The sequence below is a fragment of the Drosophila suzukii genome, chromosome 3, assembly GCF_043229965.1.
Source record: "Drosophila suzukii chromosome 3, CBGP_Dsuzu_IsoJpt1.0, whole genome shotgun sequence".
Lineage (NCBI taxonomy): Eukaryota > Metazoa > Arthropoda > Insecta > Diptera > Drosophilidae > Drosophila > Drosophila suzukii.
The window spans coordinates 13,037,393-13,059,182 of NC_092082.1; the positions used below are offsets into that span (position 1 = coordinate 13,037,393).

General features: G+C 42.2%; 2 protein-coding genes across 11 annotated transcripts in view; one reads left to right on the forward strand and one right to left on the reverse strand.

Annotated features, from left to right (window-relative positions):
• Positions 1-21,790, reverse strand: part of RpL28 (ribosomal protein L28) — a 384,986-nt gene that overhangs the window by 151,329 nt on the left and 211,867 nt on the right. The window lies entirely within an intron of this gene.
• Positions 1-21,790, forward strand: part of kst (spectrin beta chain, non-erythrocytic 5 kst) — a 32,687-nt gene that overhangs the window by 2,471 nt on the left and 8,426 nt on the right. For 3 of the 7 annotated variants that reach the window (XM_036814552.3, XM_036814553.3, XM_036814556.3), the window contains exons 1-10: positions 11,662-11,808; positions 12,975-13,165; positions 13,556-13,723; positions 15,387-15,503; positions 15,571-15,833; positions 16,137-16,266; positions 16,528-16,715; positions 16,838-19,811; positions 19,874-20,013; positions 20,164-21,774. In XM_036814552.3, coding sequence (XP_036670447.3) covers positions 11,727-11,808; positions 12,975-13,165; positions 13,556-13,723; positions 15,387-15,503; positions 15,571-15,833; positions 16,137-16,266; positions 16,528-16,715; positions 16,838-19,811; positions 19,874-20,013; positions 20,164-21,774 — 5,864 coding nt within the window. In that variant the 5' untranslated portion in view covers positions 11,662-11,726. Of the gene's footprint in view, positions 1-11,661; positions 11,809-12,974; positions 13,166-13,555; positions 13,724-15,386; positions 15,504-15,570; positions 15,834-16,136; positions 16,267-16,527; positions 16,716-16,837; positions 19,812-19,873; positions 20,014-20,163; positions 21,775-21,790 lie in introns of those variants that run through there. The other 4 variants (XM_036814555.3, XM_036814557.3, XM_065864274.2 and 1 more) reach the window with 2 other exon arrangements.

Sequence of the window (21,790 nt, forward strand, 5' to 3'; positions counted from 1 at the left end):
ACAAAATAAACCGGGACTCTATTTATTTAACCCCAAGTGTGGAAATGTGTAAACAGATGCCGGGATCTCTGCAGGAAAAGTGCAACAACAGCAATAGGCAGCAGTTGCCTTCAAACTACAGGCAATATACAATTCCTATTGGAGACCCAGTTGGTCCATTTTTGAATTCTTTTTACATTCCCCCTTTGAAAACACCAACACAGACAGCCAAAATGCACATGGACTTGTTTATATCTATGCATTTTGTTGTTGTTTTTTCAAATTAGATGTCTGCAGTGCAGCTGGGCGGTGTTGTTGCACTTTTATTGGAGTTTTTACAGCGACGTTCTTTGGCATTTTGCGCAATTGGTGCGCTGTACTTGTACTTCTCATTTGTTTCTATTTCAAGTTCCCTTTCCTTTTTTGACCGGCATAAAACTATGCATAATCCCATTTAAAATCAGCCAAAGAGTCAATCAATCACAGCTTTATTTCGGAACACACCGCCTGCCCATCAATCAAAGGCCATAAAGCGAATTTAGAACGAACTTTTGTGGTTTCACGAAATGGAGTCTTATCGCTATGTCAGCAGTTATATGCCGTGTTCAGTCAAATTTCTTTAAATGGATCATTCTTATGCATAACTTTTGTTGTGGAATTGTATATATCTGTTATGTATTCATAGAAATATTGTTTATAAAATCAAATCAAATGTATTTTAGAAGTATTCCTATTACATCATTGCATTAGGCAATCCCTACTGTATTTTGAACTTTGATCATTTTCGAGTGGGAACGAAATCAAAGGGACTGAATCATAAAGATAAAACAATTGTTCGAGTGCAAGCGATTGGGGGAGTTGTAATTACCCTTTAATTAAATGAAAGGCCGCTGCAGTTAATGGCAATTGACTTGCTGAACTCGGCTCTTCAGAGGAACTGCCTTCCACCGATCTGATTCAGTTGACAATGTCAAATACATGCATTCAATATTATTTAACCCATTTGCGCTTATCTCTGGGTGCAAGTCCAACATCATTGATTGTAAATAATCTATTCGAAAAACATTAAAAAAATAACTTTTGTCACTTGCCAAATTGATAAGAAGTAGAGAACCCCTTTGGCAACACATTCCATATGACACGATCGGTGTGAATGATGTGTTTTATGATAATCCTTTGCATTCCAAAGGGATGAGAACCCATTATTACTAATTGATGACAGATTGTGATGAAGTATTTAAAAGATCAAAGTGCATTTCAGATCTTTCATAGCAAAAAAAGTATTTCTAAATGAACGAAGGGAAAATATAAAATATGGATGGATTTAAAATCTTAAGTTTTGTTTTAGGTATTTGTATACAAACTAGACTATAGTCTTACGATAAGATATTGAAGCTTGGGGAGTGCAGTAGTTTTACAGCTTATAGTAGTTATTAGTTGAACTAATAAAACTGATAGTCTTATTGTAGGTTTTACTTTGGTTATAACATTCTAAGAAATGACTAACAAGTCAAGATTGTTGGGTAACTTTAAAAAGTAGTTCATACTTGCGACTTGGTTACAAAATCTTCATATTTTTTTCGGTGTATGCAAATTACTTGGTAAGTAATTAGAAAATAACCGTAAGTCGTGTGCAAAATAATACCGCTATAGACTGGAGAATTTCTCGCTCTCTTTGGCTGCTCATTTCACTTGTCTATCAATTGTGCGGTTACTTTTTTACTTTTTTTTTGGGGAGGTTTGGGAAAACTTGGCCAACTCTGACTTCAACCAGTTTTTATGTTTTCCTGAGCGCGCGCCAAAAACCAAAAACTGAAAACCAGCAACAACGTAAAATGCACATTCAAGGCTATAAGCCAGTAACAACAACTAAAAGTAAACTTGCTCAGGAACTGGTTTTCCTCTTGTCTTGTATTTTGTACTCGCACTCGCGGTTTGCTTTCTTTTTTATTTTTTTTTTTTAGACTTTGTAAGTCGGAGTCTGTTGACTGTGTTGGCCAAAAAAAAAAAACAATCTGCTCAGACCAAAATGCTTATCACCCAGGGTCCGTCCCTCGCACAACAATAAATAACGCAGGAAATATGCCCACACAAAAAGCTCCAGAGGGAAATTATTTATTTTCTTGGGAACTTTGGGGCTTGTTGGAATTTTAGTCGTTACTATGTGGCTAAGCGATTACTGAGCTCGGCTCCCAGTTAAAGTTCAAAGTGCAAGATCGTTAATTTGTGCCTCATAAATGTACGTAACTCTTTCGGCATGGAATTTACAATTTTTATTGTGCAATTTGATCGTATCAATATGATTATGAAAAAAAAATGCTTTTAATTTTAATACATTTTTTAAAAATTGAGCTTAACTACCTTCTGGAAAATAAGCTCCGACTAGACATATTGGACTACAAAAATTATTAAAGCACATCTGAAACATTTCAAGGATAAAGTTTTTAAAGTTATGAGTGATTTGATAGCTTTAAAGCATCGGATAAAAGTTAAAAATAATTGACAGATCAGGTAGAATTTGGGTTTGCAACATTTGCGTTGAGCCAAAACTTCAAACCATTTTTCGCATTGAGGTTTATGGTATTTGGGTTCCATTGTGCTTCGATGCCAGAGTGAATCGGTCCCACCTGGGTGCCATTATCTCGGATTTTGGGGGCGAGAAGAAGAAATCGAGATCGCTGGCAACCTTGAAACCTGCTCTTGCCTTCCTTTCTGCCAAGTGAAATTTCTCGGCCAAAGAGAGGTTCCTCTCTTTCGCTCTACCACCAATATAACGACGCTTCCAACCCACTCCCCAAAGATTTGGTCTTTGTTTTGGCCAGGCTTTCGAGTTTTCGGACCTGGCCCATAAACAATTGCCAGCAGGTTGTTCGCATTTAAGCTTATTTATTATGAAGCTGTCTAGCTTTTTTTGTGAGTCTGTGGAATTTGGCTAATCGAGTCAAGTGTTTGGTGCAGAGAGTGGTGTCTTCGGTTTCGGTGCTCGAACTCAATGGAACCCGACTTATCCAGCGGAAGTGGTCGAAATTCCGGTTAGCCAATACGTTTTTTTTTTTATAATTTACTTGGCACCACCAGTAGTGTAGAAATAGAAACGCCAAACCTTATCAGCGGAAAACAAAACGAGAATAAATATAGCCTTGACTGGGGTCTTAAATTTGAGCAATTTGCCAATCATCCGAGAGAATCCGAAATCAGAGAAACTTACCCCTGAAAACGGAAAGACAACGCCAATTTTAATCAAGTCTCTGTGAGCGAGCTGAATTCGCGATTCTCTTTGCTTTTTGAGATTTTTTCTTGTTTTTACGGCCACGGGCCCAATCAAAATATTTAGCTTATTAGTTGCGAAAAAGATCAACAAACAGTCGAGCAAAGTCAAACAAACAAAAGTTTCATCAAAGGAGCATCGTGAGAGTTGAAATTAAACCCGTGGAGACAGTGATTCAAGGGAATATATAAGTGATTTAAGATCAGTTTAAGGATATAAATGTTATATTACAATGATGGTCGGAAAAATGTCATCTTTTTAAAAAACAAATCTTCAAGATTTTAGTAAACACCAAGATAGTTTCCAAAGAATTCTGAACAAGAGTTTAACTAATTATCCATTAAGTTTTCTCCCATAAATAAAAAGTCTTCCCAAAGGTCGTTTTCCAGTATATTCCGTATATCTTATTCTTTAAACTCTTCTAACTTCTTTTCTTGTATAGCCTACAAATGACTTCATCCTGTCTTCTTACTGTGATATCATCGCTTAGTGAAGATGGTAGATAGTTTTACAGTTGCGAACCGCACTGTGGCTGCATATGAATTGGCTTTTTGGACCGAGGGCCTGTGGCAATTAATTACATTTTGCGCACTTTGTTTCCGCTGGCTGGAAGCGGTAGAATTTTGTACTCTTTGCTGTAATTATTTCTTCTCCTTTGTCTGGTTTTTGGTTTTTTTTTTTACCATGAACACCTCGTAAGTATGGGGTATATAAGGTGAAGAACCAATGATTTTGTGAAAATTATTAAGGGATGTCATCGCGTCGTTACCAACAAAAGGGGGAAGAGATGAAGCCATAAAAGTGCCGCTGGTTCTTGGCCTGTTGGCTTTTTGTGTTTGTGGTGCAACGGTTGTCGGTGTTTTCGGCCGGGTCTAAAAGTCTAGAAGAAGGTGTTGATGGCTGATGGTTGATGGTTGATGGTCATTCCCCGAGTATTCCCCACTTCTCATATTCTGTGTGTGTGGTGGGCATTGATTTCGCATTTTAATGCCCCTGCACCTGGGTTCCCAGAGAACAATGCGCATGTGCGCCACTCGTAAATTGCCTCTGAGGTCTCCGTCCCCGAATCTCGTAACTCTGGTTTGCATACCTCGCTGCGTACAATCGATCGGAATCAAAAAGCGTAACAGACCCAAAGCAGAAATGCCAAATATATAAGCGGCCCAAAAGCACAGCTGTGAAGGCTGTCAAAAGACCAAGTGGCCTTACACATGGCGAAAAATTATGGAATAATACTAAAGGATTGACTTTGGACCCTATGAAGGCTAATATGATTTTTAAGAATTTTCATATTCATTAAAACATGTGGCTGTGATCATTTATAATGATTATGATCGATCGGATGATGATCTTAACTTTCACTCTATAGACATTAAAGAAAGTAAAAGTTTGACTACCTGGTTTAATGAAAAATAAATTTGTAGGCTTGTCTAATTAATTATATTATTAAAAAATTATATTTATAAAAAATGGTAATCCTACCACCCCTAAATCTGTTGGTGAGGATAGTCTGATACCATTAAGAAGTAGGGACCTTTTAAAGTAATATATAATATAAAATATGTGATTGGAGCGTATTAATTGTTTTAAAATCTATAATAAGCTAACATTTTTTCGCAGTGTACCCAGAGCCCTCCTTCTCAGGGGTTTTTGAGCCCGGCCTTTCGAGGCGGTACTCGTCTTACCTTGCTAGGGGCTTTAGCTTGACTTGGCTCGGTTGTTCTTCTTTCACTTTGGCATTCCTTGGCGTACTTTATAAATTTTTCTTTCTCCTCGGATTTTCGTGTGTGCGTGAGCTGTGCTGTTATTTATGTTATGAGCGTTATGCGTTCCAGTTCTTTCACATGGATTTGCCCGGCTAAGCGATCAGCTAAAGCCAGCCATTTTAGCCATTTTTGTGAGCTCAAGACCCCGGATGATGATGATGACACAAATGAAATGTCTTGAGTGAATTACTGAAGTGGCTAACTGAAATGCCAACTGCTGATGGGGCCTCGAAAGCGAACGGAAAGAGGTGACTTGACTAAACTAATTTGTCCCTGCAATTTATGACTTTCTTTGGTGATTCGCTGACTTTATGGCCCACGAGGTGGACTCTACAAATAGAAGCTATCTATAAGGTGAAGATAGGTGGTTATCAACTGTCCAACTGCGATAAAAACTGATTAAATGCACTTTGGTATATGCAGGAATCGATGGAAACAGCTCCATGATGTCAGAGAATTCGGAATGAGTCAGATCTTAGAGCCTCTAAAAAGAGAGAATAGATTTGTCTGATTAATTACAGGCTAGCTTGGAGAAGTAGAATGTCTTAAAACTTTGGTATTTGAGTTAAATTTAACATAAGATTTAGAATATTTAAAGTCTAAGGGAGTTAAGAAAGATATAAGACATATATTAGTCTGACGTTTTTCATAAAATAATATTACAAGATTACAAGAGATCTTTCAACTCATCGAAGCTCCACTATACTATACTGTCTGAGTCTTGTCATATTAATTAGCTGGGAACGCAGATCAGCTCAGAGTCGATGATCAAGCGGTTTGTAGTCGTGACTAGTCGGTTACAGAATGTTTTACATTTGCATGCAGCAGAAAAGCAGGCCGAATAACCTTGAGACCCGCTTATATAATAGTATATTTTAACCGAAGTCGACAAAAAATCGCATAAAGGTTGTGTTATCGTGCGGCGTCTGAAAATAAAATTACACGCTTAAATAAGAAAATATTTACTTTAACGCTGACATCAGACAATCAACAAGTTCTGAGCGGAAAACGACTAAAAAAAGAGGGGAACCTAAACCGCTACGTGGAGCTTTCCAAACAAAAAAAAAAGTATCAGTTCTCCAGAAGTCTGCTCTTCTTTGGGGTTCTGTTTGTTGTAATTTTTACCGGTTTCCGTCCGAAAAAAAATATACGTCTGCTGCGTCTGTTTAGCATTGTAGCGTGAAGTCTTATGATCTTTATTTTCAGTTCATATTTATTTTTTTCGCATTCCCATATTTACGATTTTGATTATGACGCGCCGAGCAACAAGCAAAGTATTCATCAGCGAGTTGGGATTGAGAATTTGCATTTGCCTCAAGGCAGAAACGAGTTTCGCATTCCTCCACAGTTGGCCCACCCGGCAGTTGGGGATCGAAAGAGAGTTCCCCGGGGGACTGGACTTAATTAGAGGAATGTGCAAAGTAGATTTGCGTCTGGGGATTACCATGAAATATGGGGGACGAATCTAATTGTTGAGATAAGAAATCTACAATTTTGGGGAATGTTGTTTGGGTGAGAGCTTTTTAATGGCCAAAGGTAGCTTAGAGATACATCTACGGACTACTGTAAAATATGTCGGATAATAGAGAAAGATTCAAAGGCACTTTTCAAATACTTTTACTACCATAACTTGACTACAGCCAAGTGAAATCCCATACATATGTCTTTACAAATAGCTATTACTCAAACAAGTTTTGAGTTATATTTGTATCTACATACTTTGGGGATTACCATAAAATCTCATAGATAGCAAAATAAAATCTTATTTGTAGGAAAAATATAAGCCGTTTTAATTTTTCAGCTTATTAAGCTTAGAGATTTCTTTAAAAACTTTTTATTTGGTTATTAAGCTAGACGCGTAAACCTAAATACGCTGTAGGGAGAAGACAGATCGAGTTTATAGGGTCAGTAGAAAAAGTAAGAGCTTTGGGAACCTCTCTTAATAAGCCATACCCTTGAATAACTCTGGGTTATTTTTATCCCAAGCCCTCTTCTTTCGAGAGCTCTTCAAAATCAACTCGACATTAAAATTATGCATGAAATGTTTGCACACAAAACCGCAAAAAAGTATTCTTCGATGTGCTTATAACGTCATCGAATCTGAATATTTGTCGTGTAATTGTAAACTTGACTTTTTGTTGCCCGTTTTCGGTGTGTGGTTTTGCGCAACGTGCTTTTTGAAGTCGGAATGCAATTTGTTTTGTTTTTGGGCTGTCTGAAATAACAAACCCATAGCGGAGTTTGTGGCTCGTAAAAAACACATTAAAATCGTTTGAAATTCATTTAAAATCCATATATTATATACGTATACTATTAGCGATGTTAAACAACTCTGAAGGCCCAGAACTTTTCAATTTATATTCCCTTCCGTAATGTAACAAATTTATATTTCTTTTTCGATGACGATTTTGTTTTTAATGCCCGACACTTGAGTAAACATTTATGTTCCTCGGTTTCTCAGGCTTAGCCAATTAAAAATTCAATGGGAAAAGTTCCCTTGCCCCCCGCCAAGGGCCTCTCACATGATTTCAATTTCAATTAGCGTCTTTGAAATAGATGTTTAAGATATGAGTTATGACTATATGAAATATTTCTTACGCCATTGTTTTCGTGACACTTTCGGGTCTCGGGCTGTCAAAAATGAAATTGAATTGTTCTCCGTCTTGTCAGGCGATCGTTTGATTGCCGTTTTGGTACATTTTAATTAAGAGTAAAGCGTAGAGAGGGTTGCTGCTGATAGGACCGACCTTACCCCACTGAACTCTGTCAAAAAATAACCCAACCAAAACTGAATCGATAAGGGGAAATATTTTTTTTTTTTCAAAACTTCCTGTGAAACGCGGCGGAAATATCTCAAAGCCCCCGTTAAGTGTTAGATTATTGTGCAAATATTGGACTTTGCCGTGAGTGGTGAGTGTTTGAGTATATGTGATGAGGCATATATACTGTTTATACCATATTCAGATGTCTTTCGAATGACTCAAACTTCGTTAAGCTTAAAATTTTGGGTTCACACGTGTTGTTGCGGCTTTCATTGAGTCTCCCCCATATGCAAATCATTTGCGATTAAGTCATATTTTCGGTGCTATTCGAATAGGAAGTGGGTAGACAAAACTAATTAATCAGAAACCAGCTTTTTTTTTGGGAAAGAAAACAAACAGAAATACAATTGGTAGAACAGCTTAAGTTTGGACTTCGATTCGTTGAAAGTCACTGTTGACTTTCGATAATTTTCTTTGTGTCATTCAAGTGAAAGTTTCCCAATTTCCCATAAGAGATTTAAAAACTTGAATGTGATTGTTATGTGTAATTATCGAGTTATATGGCCTGTTTCCGCTTATACAAATTTTTTTTTTCAAAATCAGAAAATCTTTAAATTTTTTCTGCGATAATCAATCAAAGCGACTTAGTCACACTTAATGCCCCTGGATCTGCGAGATCTATAATGGAAGGAAATCAATCAATTGGAAACCTGTTCCTTAACTCATCTCAACTGTTACAGAAACCATCTGGTTTAATGGGCCTATATCCGCCATAACGAATCTTAATTATACCACAATTAAACGGAGACGCGTGCCTAAGTCCTCCTTGGTCGCAAAATTAATGGATCTTGTGTGGTTACGCATCTCCAATCGATTAAAATGTATTATTAAGAAACGCCCTGGAAATTTCACTTTTAATTGATTTTGATTGTTGGCAAAGATGATTTTTAAGAGAAATTTATTAGAGGAATTTTTTTGAGCTATATCTATGGAATCTATAAATCCCACCCGTTGTCATCTTCAGCTGCTTCTTTTGTCCCCAGAGATTTCTATTTTTCTAAAAAGTGATGTCATCACTTGACTATTTGATGTTTGTGTTTTAAGGTTGGCTCAAAGTATTTTCCCAGCCTGGGGAAAAGCGACTAATACCGTTGGAAAACATCAATTGAAAACTGTTTTCATTGCCAAAGTCTGACAGAAAAAATCAGTTAAAAGCGCTGAAGCGGCGCCCCAAATAATCAATTCCAGCATTTGCATAATCAAAACCCACAAACAGAATGCGAAAGCAGGGAGAAAACCAAATCAAATTCGGTAGCCGGTGGCGCATGCGCAGAACCCACAAGAACGAATCGTATTTTTGGGCTTTGAACCAAACTGAATTTTGAGGTACGGCATGATGTCATCAAAACAACATCGGTTGCGGGTGTATACTCGTATATCATATTGTATGTGTGGTACAGCCCCTCCGGGGGGCGTGACCAAATGCCAAAAAATAATAAAGGCAATGGGCACGAGGAGCTAGGGGCTCTTGAGTATGGCTCAACATTGACTAATTTTCGCAAATAACTTTTGGGGCACATCATATACACGTACGAACGATCCAAGCCAGTAAAAAAAGAGCGGAGTCAAGCTCTCTATAAACAATTTCGATTTCAACAAAAGCAAAAGGCAAACCAAAAACCATAAAAGCATTAGACGAAGTATGTAATATTTCCTCGCCTTTTCTATCGTTATGAGACAATAATCAGCCAAAAAGTTTGGTAATCATTTTTAAACAGCAATCGTGTTGAAGCTATACCAATTAATTAGGTTTTGAAATGGGGTTTTAAGTCTATGACCTTTTAATTAGTTGATGGGTAGTTAAAATTAAATGGAACTCAAGAATCATGTATATTTCGAAATAGAGTGATATATGATTCATAAATCTACAATTTAATAAAGAATTCTAGTAAGATAAATTTGAAATGAGTCTTTGTTTTTCTTTAGCTCATCAATCCCTTCTGTCTAATATCATTTCCAGTTGAAATCTATTGTTAAACTTAAATCTAAGTTTGTGGCTTTTTCCTATCCAGTTTTGCTGTTTTCTCTTTGAAATTGTTTGTTATTTTGACTCTTTGATTTTGAAAATTGTTTAGCATGCCAGGCACAAACAAAAGAATTTATAACATTGTGGGTTTCTATTTTTTTTTTCGTTCATCTGTATTCTTCTTTTTGACGGAGGCTAAAACTGAATTTTAATTTCCAGCCACTGATGAGGTAATTTTATGCATAGAAATTGTGACAACAAAGACCACCAATTCCCTAATTTGCCGTGCTATAGGTCTCATTATTTTCTGTTTTAAAACATAGATGACAATAAAATTAGGTTCTTATCAGACATATTCAATCGCTCACGCAAAAGTAATTAAAACTGGTAACGACTTGGGATGCTATCTTGGTAGAAAAGTTGCTACAAACAAAACATAAGTTCCCTTTGATATACTTTAAAGTATCATTTAATTCTGGATTTGCTAAATGATACGAGTGACTTTGCATATAGGCTATAAAAATTAAGCATACAAAATGCTAAATGTTTATTGATTTATGCAAATTTTTACAAGATTCCGAGGTTGTTGCACGCCCAGTTCATTAGCTAACCGGGTATGTGGAACACTGGAAGATTAAGATCTGCTCGAGAGAACACCCAAAAAAAAAGTAGAAAAAATCATAAAAATCATGTTTAGAGTGTTTGTGATGAGTGAAGTGTGGATGTTTAAAAATAGAAACAGGCGCGGAATTTGAGTATTCCTGTTTACAGCTGCTGCGCATGTGCTCTGGTATTATATTGTATCCCGACTGAAATAAACATGATGCCAGAATTCGACCCTTAGTTTGCTTTTGCCCCTGACTTTGCCTCCCTTTTCCGGCAACTCGGTTGTTTCGTATAAATAGTTTATAGCCACAGACAGCTGTGTGTGCGCGTTGAGGATCCAACACCACTTGGGGTATCTTCTATTTTTGGGATCAAAAAGAGCCCCCGAGTTTTAATTGCGTTTTCCAGCTATGCCTAAAGTTATGCCGCAGTTCCACATATATGAAACCCTTCAATTTTTTTTGTTTGCCATTCCATGCTGATAAGGAAAACCCCCTTATCGCGGTATGGTAAAGTTTATTGTCACACTGGCCGTGTTGTTCATTTTTTATTGTTTAGTTTTCACCTCTTTTTAATTGATTTTTCTGTTTGCCATAGCGAAGTGTTCTATTTGCCAATTTGCGGCGAATGCCTTCCAGGTGACCTCAGCGGCCTTTGGCGGCATATACACACATATATAAATGATCTATTAACAGAGTTATGACACTCGGGTAGGTAGCAGAGATTATAACTCTTTGGCATGATGTCATATATGGGAATGATCATATTAGGCATTTATTCAATGACCCATTCATTAGCCTGTGGAATGCGACAGGGCGCCATAAATAAGTTGATATTGGGGTGCATTCCCCTCTATAAATACCCGTCAGCATATGTCCGTGGTATGCGGGATATATGGTCAGATAAGATAAACCCCAGGGCCTATTAGCTTTATGTCAATGCAAAAGATTTTCCAGATCCCTCACCCCTTTTTTCCTCTCACCTTTAGCTTTGAGTGCGATAAAAGGAATTCACCATAGGCCAGTTGAAGAATTTTTGTTGCCACTTTTGGCTTGGCTTTTAATTCATCTGATAAACACAGTTAAAAAGGGGGAGGAAGCTTTCCCCCACTCTGAATTGTTGGGGCCAGCGAATTGTTGGGCCCACATTTTTTTCAGTGACCAAACGGCGCGGGCTCTGCAAAGAACTGACTGTATAATCGAGAATTAGTACCGCCCAAATTAAATTTAAACGAAAACTTAACTCTTAAGAACAGCACTTTGTGCTGGTTTTCCCCGGACCTCTTGCGAAACTCCCCTCGAAATCAGTGATCAAAGACCATGGAGTACAATAGTATATTGCGCTCGAACTTTTCGCGCAATGAATATCGGAGATATATATCCTACGAACGTCAGTCGTTGGGTAGGTTTCTTATGAACTTGAACTTTTCCCTGGAAGCTCTCGATGATCATTATACAATCTGGAAACGAAAGTAACCTGTTCTTATCTATCATTTGGGTGGAACTTCGTTTTTAGTTGATAAGAGCGCAAATATTTGGCAAATGAGTCGACGGCCTAGAAGAATGGGTTCGTTTTCTGCAGTTTCCGCTCTGTTTCCGGCCAGTTTCATTTTTTTTGCGTATTCTTGCCTAGTATTACGTAAAACGAACCGTTGATAAAAACGAAACAAAACTGTGAAGCGTTTTCCATGGGTATGAAGTAATTTCGGCAGTCTACAGATAAGCTCGCCAAGGCAATATCACTGTGCAACAAGTATTTTGGGTTTGGATACGCTTGCTGGGGGTATAATCACTGGTACGGAAAGTTGGGAACCCAAATTTGAGTTGTTTAAAGTCGATTGTCGATTTAATTATTTAAGTAATGGCGAAATATTTTTTGTTCAATTTTCTCACACAGCATTTTTGAAAATCAAAGTTTTTGATATTAAAAATGTAAAAAGTTACCTTTAACCCTAATTTCTTGCCGATTTTTAAAAAGTTTTTTATCAATCTAAAAGATTTAACAAATTGTTAGCAACTGTGTGCAATTAAGATCTAAATGTGAAACGTCAATCGGATTGGCTTATCTTTACGGGTCTGAAAAGTTTTACTACGTGATGTGGTGTCGAAATCAAACGTTTTTGTTGCTTCTTCGTTTCAAATTCCCCTAGGTAATCGGCGACATTGTGTAAACCCGATGATAGAATGTTTTAAAATTAGGAATTACGCTTGACAGACGCGTAAACTATAAACGTACTGCTTTGGAATGTCGCTCTAACTTTAGACAGTGTTTAGGGTTTTTTTGTAGTAGCAATTATGTTGGCGATAAGCTGTTATCTCTAAATCAATAGGTTCAAACGTCACGGGTGTGCTTTCTCTATCTCTCAACTATATACTTTCCGTACTTTTCCTCTATTTGCTGTTAGCCCATTATTGATTTTGGTTTGTTGTCAGGTGGTTTACCCATTTCTTCTCTCTACAAAAAAAAACAAAAAAATCAAAACAAGCTCTAAAGCTAAACGTTTTGTGTTGCACTTATATGACTTCGAACTAATCCGAGATTTGTTTTGTTCTCTCCTCACCCATTAGCATCACAATATGAGCCGGGAGGCTACTCCGCGCTTCAGACACCAACGCCATCCAACCGAAACTCCGCCAACATGACCCAGCGGGACGGCATCATCAAGTTCGAGAACGAGCGGATCAAAACGCTGCAGGAGGAGCGATTGCACATTCAGAAGAAGACATTCACAAAATGGATGAACTCATTTCTGATCAAGGTGGGTAGACTAGGGTATATTATGTCACTTGGTCTTTCAAACACTCTTTCATATCGACATTTACAATGGAGTAGTAGACATATCAGAGTATTTACATGTAAATACAATATTTTCAAGAACCAAAAATTCTTAAAAATGTTTTAGTCACTATTTTTGACTGTTCTAAGAAGATTTTTGTTTAGATCTCTTAAAATTAGCAAAGTAAACTACAAGTTTAAACAACATCCTAAACAAAATGTCGTTTAAAATTGAAATCGGTATCAGTGAAATCAAAAATTATATATTCACGAAGAAATTCCTATTGGAATACATCTTTATAGCACCTGCAATATATATGAATGCAACTCACAGTTGGGCTTATTGTCTTCTTTTATTGTTTCTTTTCTTTAGGCCAAAATGGAGGTCGAAGACCTATTCACAGACCTGGCCGATGGCATCAAGCTGCTGAAGCTGCTGGAGATCATATCGTCGGAGAAACTGGGCAAGCCGAACAGCGGACGCATGCGCGTCCATAAAATCGAAAATGTCAACAAGAGTCTGGCATTCTTGCACACCAAGGTGAGATATACCATATAAATTGGTAGGGAGAAGGTAGGGGCTGCAGTTGGTGGCAGACCGAAGGCTGAAGACTGGAAAGGGGAGAGCTCTCTACGCATTTGTAGAAAGTGCAAGTCGCGCCTGCGCAGCTGCGCGTGGCCATTGCGTGCTTTGTTTGCCATATGAGCTCCGCGGATCTGGAGATCTTGAATCGGGGGAACTGAGAGACCGGAGACGACGAAAAGATATGGCGAAAATATATATATATATTTAATTACCTTGCCTGGGCACCGACTTTTCTTGGCAATTTCTGAAATATTTGCATACTTTCTAATGCATTTTTTTCCTTGACTACACTTCACTTCACTTCGCTTGGCACATTTTCCACCACGTATATGTACTTTCTTTGCACCTCTCGTGTGCATTTGATTTTAATTGCGCAAAGTGGCAGCTTAGCGTGCGACATAGTTTCGAATCTTCTGCTTTTTTTTCAGTAAGGGGCCTCCTGTGCTAATCTAATTAGAAGCAATTAAAACGCAGCAATTTGTATTTGTCCCATTGCCCAACTAATTCACTTTGTTTCTTAAGCGCAGTGCAGTGAAAGTTCGCTTTTCGGTTTTACTTTTCACCAATTCATTACGTATTTTATTTGTTTTTCGGGCTTGTCTCTTTGTGTGTGACATGGGTATTGAGTGCATTTTAATTGGTTTTTAGGCTTGAAAGAAGCCCGAGCGAAAGATTTACGCACAAGCGAGCATTCGATGGAGGATCCCAGGGGACCCATTGAAGCGTTCAGTGGAGCACGACTCTCGGAATCTCCAGTCGCCATTAGGAGAACCAAAGGGCGTAGCTCCGCACTAAACCTCAATATACCGGAATATTTAACAAAGTAAACTGTTTCTAGGGAAAGAGTTTAACTTTTTCAAGCACAGTTCAAACATTAATAAGTAAAAAGTTACTTAAACAGCTTCAAAAGTTTTAAGTTTTACCTGTTGAAATATGAACTTAATTTGGTTATTCCTTTTCCCATATTTCTGGGATACACAAATTAATATAAGTTTGGGGTTCTCGGGCGTATGTTGCCATATATCTTCACTTAAGAAACGCCCCATTTTTATAATTTGACTTTTTAAAGTCATTAAATTATGGTTTTGGGATTAATCTCCAGGAAGTCCCTTATAATTATACCAGAAACACCTCTCTTTCAATAAAAAAATATTTAAAATCCAATTCTTTAAATTTTTATGTAAAATTGTCGGTAAAAGAAGAAGATAGCTCTCCATCTCAATTTTCACCATGGCCATAAATCAGCAACCAAACGCTAACCACTTTGTAGCTATGATAATGCGATTTAGATCGATATCAGGTAGTAACTTATGCTTTCTTCGCTGGGATTATCGTGCGAGTTACCTGTCAGCGCCCTGACCCACTATAAATGCAAATGGCAGGCGGGTGACCCACATGAACCCGGAGGAGGTCAAGCACCTCCACCTGATAATGCGTGACTCGTTGGACAGGCGCAGACCCAGTTTGGATGTATCGGTATCTGTGAGTTGTGGAACTCTTGGTAACCCAATACGCAGCTTACCCACTCCATTCACCGAATGGAAATTGAAAGAAATGCAGAAGAGATAGTGTGGAGAATGGGTATAATGCAAACGATGGTTTCTTTTTCTCTTTTTAGGTCCGTTTGGAGTCCATTGGTGCTGAGGACATTGTCGATGGCAACCCCCGTCTCATCCTGGGTCTCATCTGGACCATCATTCTGCGGTTTCAGATTCAGGAAATTGAAATCGATGTGGTAAGTTGTCGCTGGGATATTCCCATAATTACGATATTTCATTAATTATTGATATACCTTCATTTAGGATGAGGAGAACGAGTCCAGCGAGAAGCGTTCCGCCAAAGATGCGCTGCTTTTGTGGTGCCAGCGCAAGACGCATGGCTATCCGGGCGTCAACATCACGGACTTCACCAACTCCTGGCGCTCCGGCCTGGGCTTCAATGCGCTCATCCACTCGCACCGTCCCGATCTGTTTGAGTACAGCACCATTGTCAATTCGAAGAACTCCAACCTGGACAACCTTAACCATGCCTTCGACACGGCCGCCAACGAGTTGGGCATTCCCAGGTGAGGATCTTTGGTGTACTTAGAAATTTAAAGAGCTTCAGTGAAAGGAAGTAATTATGTACACAGTTTCCTTAACATGATTAGTAATTATAGTAATGGATTATTATAATATTATAAAATTCACGTTATATTACATTACAAAGAACTATTACCACTTGAAGTAATTTATAAGAAGAATTAAGTCATTGTTATAGTCAAATGATTATATTCCAATATGACCCATAAAATTCATTCTTACTTGCTAGTTTTATGTTTTTGTATTTGTTAAACAGAAGTTATTAATCTAAATTCTCCCCCTTTTAGCCTGCTCGATGCGGAGGACATTGACTCGGCCCGACCCGATGAGAAGTCGATCTTGACCTATGTGGCCTCCTACTATCACACCTTTGCACGCATGAAGAACGAGCAGAAGAGCGGCAAGCGCATAGCGAATGTAAGTAGACCTGGTTCGGATTCGTACTCGTATTCGGATTCAGGTTCATATTCAGATGCGGATGCCATTGGCAGAGTCCCATCGCCTCTGGAAATCGCTGCAGCGTAACGGTGTCCCACAGTTAACGCTCTACTTCACAATGGATTGGCCCCCGATCGGATTCGGATTCGTATTCGGATTCCCGATTCGGGTGGGGTCCAGACCTAAACCTAGAAAGTTGTTCAACCAGCTCTTTCTTTCTTTCGTTCGATCCCCCCGCAGATTGTCGGCCAGCTGATGGATGCCGATCGCAAGAAAATGCAGTACGAGGGTCTGACCACAAACCTGCTGAGCTGGATCCGCCAGAAGACGCTGGAGCTGGAGCAACGCGACCTGCCCAACTCGCTGGAGGGCATCCAGCGGGAACTGCTGGCCTTCAAGGAGTACCGCACCATTGAGAAGCCACCCAAGTGAGTAGGGGTTCATGACCAGCCGGAAATGATATGGTGTAATGTATTCAAATGATCAGAAACCCAGAGATCTATGTGACCATTGGCATATGTTAATGAAAACGTCTTATTCCCCTCAACAGATACAAGGAGCGCAGTGAGATCGAGGCTCTGTACTTCACCATCAACACCCTGCTGAAGGCTCTGAATCAGCCGCCCTACAATCCCCAGGATGGCCAGCTGGTCAACGACATCGAGAAGGCCTGGCAGATCCTGGAGTATGCCGAACATCATCGCGAGGTGGCTTTGCGGGAGGAACTCCTCCGTCAGGAGAAACTGGAGCAGCTGAACTACAAGTTCGAGAAGAAGTCGGTGCTGCGTGAGGGTTATCTCAAGGAGATGATCCAAGTGTTGTCCGATCCGCGCTACTTGCGCCAGGTGGATGCCACACTGAAGAAGCACGAGGCCATCTCTGCGGATATTCTGGCGCGTGTAGAGCGTTTCAATGACCTGACTGCCATGGCCGAGGAGTTGGACAGGGAGAACTACCATGGTAAGGAGCGAGTGCGTCGCCGGGAGCAGGAGGTGATGGCCAAGTGGCGCCAATTGCTGGAGTTGCTGGAGAACCAGCGACTAAACCTCTCCCAGATGAGCAACCTGATGAACTTGCTTCGCGAAATTGCCAGCACCACAGAAGCTGTGCGAGAGCTGCAGCAACAGTTCGCCTCCGAGGATGTGGGTCCCCATCTCCTGGGAGTAGAGGAATTGCTGCAGGCTCACTCGCTGCAGGAACTGCAGGTTAATACCTATGGAGAGACCCTCAAGCGTTTCAACCGCCAGGCACTGCCCTACAAAAGTTCCGAGCACAAGGATGCCGCTTTGTTGGCCCAACGCCTTGCGGATCTGGAGGAAGCCTATTCGGAACTCCTTCGTCGTTCGGCGGCGAGAAGAGCTCGCCTGGAGGAGGCTCGGAATTTCCACCACTTTATGGAGGACTACGACAACGAGGAATCCTGGCTGGTGGACAAGCAGCGTATATGCAAAACTGGCATCACCGCCAAGGATCTGCGAGCGGTTCTTTCCCTGCAGCAGAAACACAAGGCTCTGGAGGATGAGATCAAGTCGAGGAAGCCCAAATCCGGTCAGATGTCCGACGCGGGCAAGAGGCTGATCGGAGAGGAGCACCCCCGCTCCTCAGAAATCCAGAGCAGGATTGATTCTTTGGCGGAGCACTGGCAAGCTTTGGAGGCTTTAGTGGAGCTGCGACGCCGCCAGTTGGAGGATGCCGCCGAGGCCTATCAGTTCTACACAGATGCCAATGAAGCCGAGTCCTGGCTGAACGAGAAGATGGCCCTGGTCAACTCAAGAGATTATGGCAACGATGAGCCTTCGGCTCAGGCCTTGCTACAGCGTCATCGCGATCTGCAGGGTGAACTGAACGCCTATTCCGGAGATATCCTCAATCTGAACCAGCAGGCGGATAAGCTCATTAAGGCAGGCATTTGCACGCTGGAACTTTCCGCCGTGGAGCCGGAACTGCCCGAAGTGGAGCAGGAGGAGTGGGTCAACGAAACTCGGCTGGTACCGAAAGAAGTCTGGGAGGACGAGTGGGTGGAGAAGCTGGAGCACAAGAAGGTCACCGAAACGAAGATGTTGCCCCATGTCAAATCTCTGTTTCCCTTCGAGGGTCAGGGCATGAAGATGGACAAGGGCGAGGTGATGCTGCTTAAGTCCAAGACCAACGACGACTGGTGGTGTGTGCGCAAGGATAATGGAGTGGAAGGATTCGTGCCGGCCAACTATGTTCGGGAGGTTGAACCCCGTCCAGTGGCCTGCATTGTGCCTAAAGCCGAAAAGGTCAAGTCTCTGCAGAAGGTGAAGAAGACCATCCTGGTGCGCCAGGTGGTGCCCGTCAAGAGGATTAAGCCCGTCAGCGTGGCACCGAAACCTTTGGTCCAGAGGAGAACCTCCACCCAGAGCATCAATGAGAATGCCGATAGCGTGGAGAAGCGTCAGCAGAGGATCAACCAGACCTACGATGAACTGCAGGAGATGGCCCAGAAGCGCCATGCCCTCCTCGAGGACTCCATTCACCTGTTTGGCTTCTACCGCGAGTGCGACGACTTTGAGAAGTGGATGAAGGAGAAGGAGCGCATGATCAAATCGGATGAGGGCGAAGGCGTGGACAATGCCAAGCGCAAGTTCGAGAAGTTCATCACAGATCTCTCGGCGGCCTCAAAGAGGGTCGAAGAGATCGACGGCGCCGTGGACACCTTCCGCCGGCAGGGCCACTCCCAGCTGGACAAGATCATCGCCCGCCAGCGCCAGATTCACCAGATTTGGCAGCGTCTCAACAATGCCAAGGCGCAGCGTGAAAAGAGTTTGGAAGGAGCCTCCAGCGTGGAGCTATTCAACCGCACATGCGACGAGGCCAAGGTTTGGATGAGCGAGAAGATGCTACAGTTGGACACTGCCGTCATCACTCCCGATCTCCGGACAGTACAAGCCTTGCAGAGGCGGCATCAGAACCTGGAAAGGGAACTGGCCCCCGTGGAAGATAAGGTGAATCGGGTGACCTACCTGGGCAACTCGGTCAAGAATGCCTATCCAGCGGAGAAGGACAATGTCAATGCCCGCCAACAGGAAGTCCAGGACATGTGGCAACAGGTCCAACAGCGAGGCAGCGACCTGCGCAACCGTATTGAAAGCGAGGTGGGTCAGCAGATCTTTAACAACAGTTCCAAGGTCCTGCTAGCCTGGATCGATTCCGTCAAAGATCAACTTAATGCCGATGAGTCTGCCCGTGATGTGGAAACTGCCAACAATCTGCTGAAGAAGCACAACGATCTGGGCGACGATATACGCGCCCATGACACCGAGTTCCTGGAGGTCATCCAATTGGGCAAGCAGTTATCCGATGGCAAACCCCACATGGCGGAGACGGTGGCCGTGATCGAACGCCTCAAGGCCGAACAGGATGCAATCCATCGCGGCTGGGCCGAGAAGCAGAAGTGGCTGCTACAATGCGTCGAACTGCAAATGTTCAACCGGGAGGCGGACAAGATTGATGCTACGACCAAGAGTCACGAGGCCTTCCTGGAGTACAACAATTTGGGAGTGAGTTTTAGTGGGTTTCGGTTTACTTTTTGATGGAAACTAATTGGTTTCTCATTTTGCAGTCTTCTCTAGATGAAGTTGAGGCTATTCTAAAGCGTCATCTGGACTTTGAGAAGAGCCTGATGGCCCAAGACAAGATCCTCAAGGGTTTTTCGGACAACGCAGACAAACTGATTGCCAACGATCACTACGATTCCAAATAGTAAGTGTTTTTGGTACAACAATTTGTAGTTGATGGTAAAAACATTTTCGGAAGCCATATATGAGTAATGTATGGAATATCCTGATATATTTTGTTTCTAGAACCCTTTAAATATGTTCAAAACTCTAACCCATCTTTGTACTTTTTCAGCATCGGAGACCGTCGCAGTCAGGTTCTGGGCAAGCGTAAGGCTGTCAAGGATCGCGCCTTTGAGCGGAAGCGTCTTCTCCAGGCTTCCAAGGACTTCCATAAGTTCGCCGCCGAGGCTGATGACCTCAAGGTCTGGCTTCAGGACAAGACCAGGATTGCAGGCGACGAGAACTACCGTGACCTAAGTAATCTCCCTCGCAAGTTGCAAAAACACCAGGCCTTCGAGCGTGAACTTCGCGCCAACGAGGGACAACTGAGAAATGTGACCAAGGATGGACAGGCCCTGGTTCAAGCCGGAAATCGTGTGCCTGAGGTTGAGTCCCGTGTGGCCGATCTGAACAAGCGCTGGAAGGATCTGCTTACCCTGTCCGAGGACAAGGGTCGCAAGCTGGAGCAGGCTGCATCCCAGCGAGAGCACAACCGCTCCCTCGAGGATGCCAAGAAGAAGGTGGATGAGCTGGACGCTGCCCTGCGAAGTGGAGATGTGGGCAACGATCTGCGCAGCTGCAAGGATCTGATCAACAAGCAGCAGATCCTCGAATCGGAGATCACCATCTGGGATCAGAAGGTGGCGGAGCTGGTGTCCACGGGTGACGACATGGCCCACGAGGGTCACTTCAATGCCCAGAACATCGAGGCCGGAACCAAGGAGCTGCAGCAGCGATTCAAGGATCTGCGTGATCCCACACAGCGCCGGAGGGCCAAGCTGGAGGAGAGCCTGAACTACCACAAGTTTGTGTTCGAACTTGATTCGGAGTTCCAGTGGATCAACGATCACCTGCCGGCAGCCAAGTCCAATGAACTGGGTCAGAATCTTCACCAGGCCCAATCCCTGCACAAGAAGCACAAGAAATTGGAGGCGGAGATCAAGGGTCACCAGCCGGTGATCAACAAGGCATTGTTGGCGGGTCAATCGCTGATTTCGCAACAACATCCCGAGCGCGAGCAGGTTGAGAACCTGTGCCAGCAGTTGGAGCAGGCTTGGCAGGATCTGGAGCGCCATTGTGGCGAGCGATCCCGTAAACTGGATATGTCCCTGAAGGCTCAACAGTATCTGTTCGACGCCGGCGAGATCGAGTCCTGGCTGGGTGAGCGCAACAATGCCCTGCGATCCACGGAATATGGCCGTGATCGCGATTCCGCGGCCAAGTTGCTCACCAAGCACAAGACCATCGAGCTGGAGCTGGACACCTACTCGGGCATTGTCACCGAAATGGGACACAGTTGCGCCGCCATGGTGGCTGCCAATCATCCGGACAGCAAGGTCCTGGCCGCCAAGCAGCAGCTGATCGAGAAGATGCTGAAATCGCTGCACAAGCTGGCATCACAGCGACAGGGTCGCCTTATGGAGAGCCTGTACAAGCACGAGTACTTCCTGGAGTCAGACGAAGTGGAGCAATGGATCCGGGAGCAGGAGCAGGCCGCCTCATCGGAGGACTACGGCCAGGACTTTGAGCATCTACAGCTGCTGCAGAACAAGTTCGATGATTTGAAGCACCGCGTGGAAGTGGGAGCCGATCGAGTTGATCAGTGTGAGCTGCTGGCCAAGAAGCTAATCGATTCGGAGAGTCCGTATGCCAATGAGGTAGAGAAGCGACAGGAGCAACTGAGGTAAGTGGGGGGAGGG